At 49.5% G+C, this 9170-nt stretch overlaps 1 protein-coding gene across 1 annotated transcript in view; it reads right to left on the bottom strand.

The window, feature by feature from the left end:
- Positions 1-9170, bottom strand: part of TTC1 (tetratricopeptide repeat domain 1) — an 18936-nt gene that overhangs the window by 987 nt on the left and 8779 nt on the right. Inside the window, exons 3-6 of the mRNA XM_009082324.1 lie at positions 8471-8583; positions 6739-6775; positions 4856-5004; positions 3032-3086 (exon numbers count right to left, since the gene is read on the bottom strand). Of these exons, the coding sequence (XP_009080572.1) occupies positions 3032-3086; positions 4856-5004; positions 6739-6775; positions 8471-8583 (354 nt within the window). The remainder of the gene's footprint in view (positions 1-3031; positions 3087-4855; positions 5005-6738; positions 6776-8470; positions 8584-9170) is intronic.

The raw sequence follows: 9170 nt of genomic DNA, 5'->3' as shown, positions 1-9170 counted from the left end.
CCAAGACCCCCCCCCGAGTGCCCCCGGGGCTGTCCTGCAGCCAGGCCAGCCTGGGACAGGCTCGATGATAATATATTTAGCGCTTTATTCCTCACCTCACTGCGATGAGTAACTCAAATAGTACAGTCCCTGCTCACCCTCCTGCTCCATCCCTCACTGCAGCACAGCAGTGCCCCCGGGGCAGCCCCGGGCACCGAGCTTTGCCTTGCCCAGGGCTGTGCTGCCCTGGCACACACAGACCCCTGGGAAGCACCAACTCCTCTTCCCCCATCCCCTGTCAGCCCTAAACTGAGCTCTGTGAAAACAGAGCCTGTGCTCGGGGGCAGGGAGAGGCATGTGGGGCTGTGGCTCAGCCATCACACGCTGCCGTGTCCCCGGCAGGGTCACACTGCTCCCTGAGACCCGATTTTCACACAGCTCTTCTCTTTCTTTCAGGGAGACCTTGTCTGCTGTTCACCTGAGCTCCAGCACCTTCAGCTCCATCAGCAAAGCAATGCTGAGAGGTAAACGAGACAACTAACTGTAAAAATCCATGTGGGGCTCAGAGGTCTGTGATTTGTTCCTCACCTCAACTGCAACTGAACACCCTGTTGAAAAAGATCCCTCACAATTTACATTGGGATGTAACAGCCCAAATGAACTGCTATTCAGCGTTCCTGGCAATAATTCCGTTCAGTTGCTGTGTCAATATGGTGTGTGGAAGTTGGAAAGCTAAGACTGTGTGTGTAAAGGGTTTTTTTGGTAAAAGACACATTTCCTGATGAGGTGTCCTCTCTGTGTAACTTTTTGTCTTACCAATGTTACTTAAGCAATTAAAAGAGCCAAGGCAAACCTTTCTCCCTTCCCTGCATGGTGAGGCCTGAGCTGTAGGAAACTGTATTAGCTCTGGTTTAACTAGCTGAAGTGACCTCCCCATGTGCAGTGTTGGGGCTTAGCAGTTTAGCTGCAAGCACAACATAACGTTGTGTATCAAAAAAACCCTAAACCCTAAACCCATAATTTAGGCACAAAGCCTAGGAAATGTCTTTGCTGATCTCATGGAAAATCTCTCACTGGCAAAGGCCCAGGTGATGTGCTCTGAGAGCCTCCAGTGAGCACCGATAGGTACAGTTCACTCATTCTAGCTCTCAGTTCTGAGTCCCAGTACTTTTGACCTCAGTTTGATGAGCTCAGTGTGCCCCAGACGTGGCACACACACTGGCAGGTTCCACCCCTGTGTTTGTATCCACCCTCCTTGGCTCCCCTGCAGCTCTGCAGAGCTGTACTGTGGTCACAGCTCCCAGACTGCTAAAGCTCTTCCAATCTTCCCCTCCTCTCACAGCCTCTCCCCAAAAGAGAGCTCCTACTTATCCCAATAATTCCAGTGCCTCTAAAACAAATCTGGCTGGTTGCACAAGAGCTGGGAGTCTTTGGCTTTAAGGTCAGAAGTACAAAAGAAGACAGAAAATGGCCATAGTCTGTTCATGTCCTCAGACAGTCATTGAGGCAAAGGACACTCTCGTCAGGAAAGCACAAAGGCAAAGAGCCACATGGGTTCAAAAGCTCCTCCCAAGTGTGCTCTGAGTTCAGCTTTTCTTTCTGTGAAGCTCAGAGTCAGCTCATCCTGAGCTAACTCCAGTGGGACCGAACTGACCTGCACAGGCTGAGTGGAAAACACGAAACTAATTGAAACCCAAATGTCAACTCAGGGAAAGTCAGATCCCTGCAGCACACACAGCACAACTGGCCTTGGTTTGGCCACAAAACAGGATTTCTCCAGTGACATCAACCCCACCAGTCACATGCAGCACCAGTTGCACACAAGAATTCCTCCTGAGGTAGTCAGGAAGGCAAATCCAGCCAAGAATGTGTACTCTGACTTATTTACACATAGTCACTGCAGAGTGGTTTCAGCTTCTGACAAACTATGTGGTAATGAGCTGCAGCACTGGAAAACAGGAAACACACTTGGGGAAGGAGGAAGATGCACTCCAGTTGTTTGGGTTTGTTTGTACACATCTCCAGTTTCATGGCAGTGGGAGCTGGTTGGGGACAGCAGAGCCTGTGTGAGTTGAGGGAATAAAGGCTGAGTACAACCAGCACTGACTGATCCACTGAGGTAAGGACACATTCAACAGCCAAACCTCAGAGCAGCCAAAGCATGAGCTGGGACATTCTTCCTAAAGACTTTGTTGTGATGAGTTTAGTGCCAGTGCTCCTGAACAGATCTGGCCTGGAGCTGTTAGGATGCATCTGGAACCATTGCTCTCCTGGAACCAAGAAATCTGGAGTACAAGGCACACACCTGAGCTGCTCCCCAGGGAGGGCAAGGAGGCACACCTGGCCCTGGGCAGCCTGCAGTCAGCTCATCCTCCACCACACTGCCACAGGCAACTGTCCTGACACAGACTCAGCTGGTAAACAGCATTAGCAATGGGAAAAGAAAAGTGGAAACAGCCTAAACCAAATACATTGTACAACAACAATCCAAAGACATCTCCTAACCACCACACTATGTCGTTTGTCTTTTCCACTCCTTCCAGAGCTCCCATCTAAACCTCCTTCCTCAGCTGGGAGGGATTTTCCATGACCTCAGGCAAAACAGCAGCAGTTTGTAAACCTTGGGAAGCATTTCCTTCCCAGGCCTCCATGGTTCACTGCTGCCTCTCTTACCAGCAGGACACAGGGAATCCTGGAACACTTCAGGAAATGAGCCTGGACACTGCTCACACTCCTCACCTCAGGTGTGTTACAGAAACCCCTGTCTGTGACACTGGTGACCAGCACAGTGCTAAGAGCATCAGATCACCTGCCCATTTACACCCCATGAGTTGAACACTCCAGGTGACAGTTTCATGGATCCTGTCATGCACAGAGGCTGAGGAACACAAGGCCACACACCATCCTGCCCCACATGCTGTTCACACCACTCAGGGGGGATTTCTCTCCAGGAATCCAAACACAGACTGAGCTGGTTCTTGTGCAAGAGATTCCATTCGTGCATTTCCATCCCTCACAGACTCTCTGAAAGGTTTGTGTCCATGCTACTTACCCAACATTTCTTTCTTTAGTTTTTCATTCCTCTCTTCAATCTGCCTTGGTAATCGCTGTGGGGAGAGAAACTGGAGTCAGATCCATGCCTGCAATAATGCTGGGGCTAAGCTCATGGAATTCCCATCCATACACCCAGGATACACTTCCTATGGCTTAAAATGGAACCTTGTGTCAAACCACACTTCCATCTTAGTTTGGAAGCAGCTGCAGACAATGGGAATCAGTGTGGAATGCACTCCTGATATACTTCTCTGGGGATAATTGGCTTCTAACGTAGTTACAGAATTAATTTCCTAATCTTGCTCCTTCCTGCCACTTACAGTGACCCTGGGGAACTTTGTCCTCCTGCTGTCACTGCCCCAGGGAGATCAGATGTTTGACTCCAGAGCCCCTGCCCAGGCAGTGCAGGACCATAGGGAGCAAATCCAGCTCCTGTAGTGCCTGCAGGAGAACATGTGGCTGTCCTCAGGCTCTCAGCCAGTCTGCACTGTGGCTGTGGGATCTGCTGGATCCTGGAGGAGTTTGGCACGTGTAGTGTGTCTCTCACGTTGGACATGAGCAGCAACATGCAGGCACAGATCCCTGAGCACTGCTGTTCCCAAGCCTCAGCACTTCTCCCCCCAGAGATGTGCCTGGATGTCCTCACGGACACCTGTTTATCTGCTGGCTCTGATGCTTATCTCAAAGCACAGCTGCTCCTGGTGAACCAGTTTCTCTGCCCTGCAGAAAACAAACCCTAAGCATTGGTACCATGTCATTAAAGTCTCTGGGAAAGCAGCAGTAGGGATCCTTTCACCACAAAACATTCCAATTCCAAACTGTTTAGCTTGGCGCTGAAGATGGCAGAAATGCCTGAGGTGTGTGACCCCAGGACTGACATCAGAGCACAGCTCTGCACTCCTAGAATGTGAACACTGCTGCAGTATTGGGGCAGGTACAAATCAGGAATCAAAGCAAAGAACCATTGTGTCTTTAGTATTTTTAAACTGCCACTTAACAAGGTCATGACATTCCCCGGAGCAGCATGTGAGATCATTTCTGTGGGCAGGAAGGAGGAAGATTGGCTCCAGCAGTGAATGAAGCCAATTTGCAGATTCTCTAGATGAATCACTTTCATTGCCAGTGAGGGGGAAGAGGTGCTTTGGGATTCCTGCAAAGCAGAGGCACGTCACCTTACAGCAGAGCTCCTGCACCTCACACACACTAACTACATACGTGCAGGGAACACTTCCCAGCCACAGAAAAGCTGCTCATTCTAAACTGCTCCTGACTGCAGGCCAGGAAGAACAGCAGCACTGCCCAAAGCTCCACTGGGGACTGAGCAAGGGCTCTAGTGTGGGATTGTCAGAGGCACAGAGAAAATCAGGGTGTGCCAGAGGAACAAAGGATAATATCTGTACCTTCAGGGGATTCCAACCAGCCTGAGCAGAACCAGCCACTCCTCACTCACAGAATACCCTGAGCTGGGAGGGACCCCCAAGGATCATCAAATCCAACTCCTGCCCAGGACACCCCAACAATGCACCCAGTGCTGAGAGCATTGGCCAAACACTCCTGGAGCTCTGTCAGCCTTGGGGCTGTGCCCACTGCCCTGGGAGCTGTTCAGTGCCCAAACACCTCTGGGGGAAGAACCTTCTCCTGATATCCAACCTAACCCTCCCCTGACACAGCTCCAGCTGTTCCCTGGGTCCTGTCACTGTCCCAGAGAGCAGAGATGGAGCTGACCCTGCACTGCTTCTTACACAAGCTGCACTGAATATTTAGAACAGGGAAGAAAGTCAGAACCAGGTCAAAGTTAGGTCAACAATACTTCAAGGCTTACCATGCAAGCTTCTCTGGCTTGATGCACGGCTGGGTCCTTTTCTAGGACTGCCTTGTAATCTTCCAGAGCTTCATCTAGTTTATCTGTCTTCTCATAGAGTTCTGCTCTCCTCAGCAAGGCTCTGATATAGTTAGGATCTAATTCCACAGCTAGGAAACAAAACCAAAGCACAGCATTTCACTTCCAGCACTTCCACATCCCCCAAACGAATTCTTTCATAGCTATCCTATAATGCAGCTCAGAACCAAGCAGAGGCACAGTGTAAAAGCTAAGTCAGAACCCAGAAAAGCAAACAGCTGCCTGGGAAATGCAAATGATGATATTTCATGCCATATCTACAATCCATCACAGATGGAAGTGATTTATAATGCACAAACATTTGATTCTGCAGCACTGTATGTGCAGAGGTTCTAAGTGATGCTTCAGGAAGCCTAAGGACCTGTAAGATATCTTCAGCTTTTGTATACTTAACAAGTGTATGTTATTAGATTACAGCTAAATATACCTACAGACACACAGGGCAGGGAAAATAAGCATTTCCATGCTTAGCTCAGCTCAAGTTGAGATAAATTCCAGGAGAATTACTGGTGCTCTTCTGAATTTAATATCAAACAGTCAGAACTGGGCTGGGAATCCACAAACAGCTCTGTTAGCTCTACATGTTAGAGTCAAAGTGAATGGAAGTTTTCTGAGCCCTGAATTATGAATACATGTGAATGCATTCTGAATTGGAGCTTTTCCTCTCCCCACTCCCTTGGCAGCCGTGGCTGCTCCCAGCAGCAGTTCAGACTGAACGTTCAACTCAACAGTGACCTCCAAATGGTAATTCCTCATTCCTTCATCCATTTTTCATCACAGAACGAGGGAGCAGGAAAGATTTTTTCACCACTGAGAGAGCTCTGTCCATTTTATAACCACTAACCCGTTACCATGGTTCTGGGGACAATTAAACCCAGGATTATCTAGCTAAATACTGCAGTTTATTTCCTGTGGAAGGACAAAGGCAATGCCACAGCCAGCAAGCTGCAGGTGAGAGTGAACTGCTGTGCTGTGCTCCAAGTGTTGCACTGCAGCTGTGAGCCACCTCCCCAGGGAGTGTCAGGCTCTGGCAAGTCTGAGTCTCACTGCTGCAAAGCACATTGATTCCCCTTCAGCCACCACGGAGGGAGCACAAGTGTTTTTCAAGCTGCAGCAGCAGCACAGCAAGGCAAGCCCCAGTGGCAGGGGCCAGCTGGGGCTGGGTCCTCCCTCTGTCAGCATGGCACACTCCCTGGGCCACACTGGCACACAGCCACGGGGATAGTTCTCTGGGGGTAACTTGGACTTCTCCCCAACTGCCACAGGGAGCCTGACAAACAGTGCAGCATGGCTGAGTGGGTGGGAGCAATGCACAGCTGAAATGATTCCACCAGAAGGTGCAGAGAGAAGACTATGCAGGGCAAGAGCAGGAGAGCATAAGCTCTTGTGACAGAGCAAAAGCTGTGCAGAAAAGGGACTTGGTAATGTTTTTAACTCTGTAAGGCCTCACAGTTCTCTGGCACCTGGGATTAAAGCAAGAGCTTGGGGGAATGGCAGGTGGAAGTGGGTTTAAAATAGGAGGTGTGAGGAAACAGTTTCCACAGAAAAGACTTTCCTATTAAAAACAAGCATGAACAGTTTTATTGGTGCAAGAGAATAGAAAGGAAATTATTCCAAACAGGGAAAGTTTGATAGAGATTTTACAAAATAATTCTAGGTTCAGGTGTCTTCCACTGCAGCTTTTTCCTTGGATTCTTTAAAGACCTTTATGCCCCAAATTACAGCTCTGCAGGAAGGCACTGAGTGGCATAATTGATGCATGAAAGATCTGGCACAAGAGCAGCACAGAGAGAAGAAAGAGGTACCTTTGCTGCAGTCACTCAGGGCAGCTTCTGTCTTGTCCTACAACACAAAACAGTTCTGTTAGGTTCAGGCCATGCTTTGGGATGGGGTGGAGTCACCACCCTGGAGGTGCTGCAGCACGTGGCTCTGCTCTGGCTGACAGGGTGGTGCTGCTGAGGAGCTGCAGTGCACACCTGCAGGCCTGGGCTGAGCCAGCAGAGCTCCTCCACCTTGTCCAGGAATGAGGGGCTTGGAGCAGCCTGTTCCCAAGAGTCCCAGCTGAATCCCTGTCTGCACAAGCTAAGGCACTGGGAAAGCTGATCCTGCCTGAGGCACTGACAACTTTCTCTGAGAGGGACAAGGCACAGGACTTCCACGAGTGGTGTGACAGGATTTTAGAGCTCCAGACAGCCACAGCCAAAGCTGAGAGCCAGGCAGGCTGCTCACAGTGACACAGGAAAAGGCAGCAGAACTGAGCCAGGGATCTGTTTCCACCCAAATTAGAAGGGATTCAGTAAAACATCAGGCTGTTCTGTGCTGGTGCTCTTGAGTTAAGTAGTAAGAACCTTTCTGCTCCCAAGGAACTGTTTTCTCCTCCATAAAACAGGAGCTGTCTCAGGGCAGAACTGCCTCACAAGCCAAAATGGGAGCAGCAGGTGTGGAAGAGCAAACTTGTGGGGAAGTTATTAATAACACGAATGTGTTTTCAGGGTATGTGCTGGTCTGTCAGGTTGCACTGACCCTGCACAGTCTTGTATCATCTTGGGCTCCTGTGAGGACTTCTGGATTAGCCTCCCAGGAATGCAGAGGGTTAACACTGAGATTAGGAGGAGTGTTTTCATTTCACAGCTTTCATATCTGAAAGATGCACCAGATTTTATTCCATTCTCCCCTTGCCTGCTCAAACAATTCGGTATCCAACAGGAGGTCAGACAATTGCAGCCAGACAAGAACACTCTGAGTAAGAATTTCCTGATGCCTGAATCTGGCTGCAAGGTGCACTGCTCAACAGCTGCAGCTGTTTGAGTGCTGGGGGAGCACTGGAAGGAGGTTCCCTCTGCAGGAGGGTGAGCTGAGCAGGAGTTACTGTGCTATTCTTCTGCAGTGATTCAATCTTAAAAACAAAGGCACAAATAGGGAGGAATTCCTTCTGAATTTCTGGTATCAACTCTTCCTACAGCAGTGAGAGTTCCTGCTCAGGCAGGTTGTGTGCTCTGCCTTCTGTGCCACCTGAGGCTGACTCTGGTACCACCTAGGCACACGTCCCTGGCAAGGGATAGAAACCTCTGGAGAAAGCTGTAGCCCTGCTGCAGGTCTGTCCTAGCACACAGCAGCTGTGAAGGGTTTGAGTACCTGAATCAACACCACCATGGGCAGCCCTGCCTGTGTCTCAAAGCATTTGAGCCAGGTAACTAAGTGTATGACAACCCAACCACCTAACACAGGGTCTGCACACACTGAACATGCTGTCAAAGGTCTGTTCCAAATCAGCTTTGAGTGTCAGTAAAACAGAGAGACTGGGAGAAAAATCAGTGTGTTAAGCATCGTGTATCAGAGCAAGTTTGAACAGCTGTTCCCAGTGCAACTTCCAGTTCTGTGTTCATCCTCAGTGAGCCAAGTGTGCCAGAAACTCTGCTGGGAGCAAAAGCTGCAAACAGCTTTAGTCCACTGCCCTCCCTTATGCACCTCAGTCACTCCATTACTGCACCTGCCACAGAACCAACCCACAGTGTCACAGAGCAAACAGAAACTCACCTGTTTCATTTTGGCAGCAGCTCTGTTTGAGAACAGAACAGCTCTGTCCTTCTGGAAGCAGGCTGGGCAGATCTGCAGGGCCTTTGTGTACGAGTCCTCTGCCTCTCCATAGTCTGTAGGTGCAACAGAGACAAACCCCAACAGAACATTTATTTCCAATCAGTGAAGCACATGGCTAAGAGTTCCTTGGAAACATTTCTCAATACGGTGCAGCATTAAACCAGAATCTCTCTGCTCTCCAAGCACCTTACTCAGCAGCACACAGAGCAAACACAGTGAATTATTTGAACATTTACACTCCTGTTAAAGCAGAAATCTAGTCCTGAGTTCCATGTCACAGCTGCAGCACAATGTGTGTGAGATTCTCATCCCTCACATGGCTTCCTTCCACCTGAGTACCAGCCTTGGAGGCAGAGCCTCTTTAGATGAAGTGTGTCCTTGGTCTGAAAGGAGCATGTGCTAAAACTTGTCACTGCTGATACCTGTTCAAGGCAGCTGCAGAGAGGTTTTATTGCCACATCATCTTCGATGACTGACTTAAAGGTCAGTCCACACAAACCCCTTAGCACCCAAAGCTCATCTCTCATCAAGCCTGGCCTAAAACAACGTCCAGCTGTGAACCACGTGGGGCTATCAAGTTGTTTGCTCTCTGCTAAAGGCAGAACCAGGAGGGAGAGGCCCTGACTGCCCCAGAGCAGTG

This window comes from Acanthisitta chloris, unplaced genomic scaffold, assembly GCF_000695815.1.
Source record: "Acanthisitta chloris isolate BGI_N310 unplaced genomic scaffold, ASM69581v1 scaffold41739, whole genome shotgun sequence".
NCBI lineage: Eukaryota > Metazoa > Chordata > Aves > Passeriformes > Acanthisittidae > Acanthisitta > Acanthisitta chloris.
This window is presented reverse-complemented; position numbering and strand designations above follow the sequence as displayed.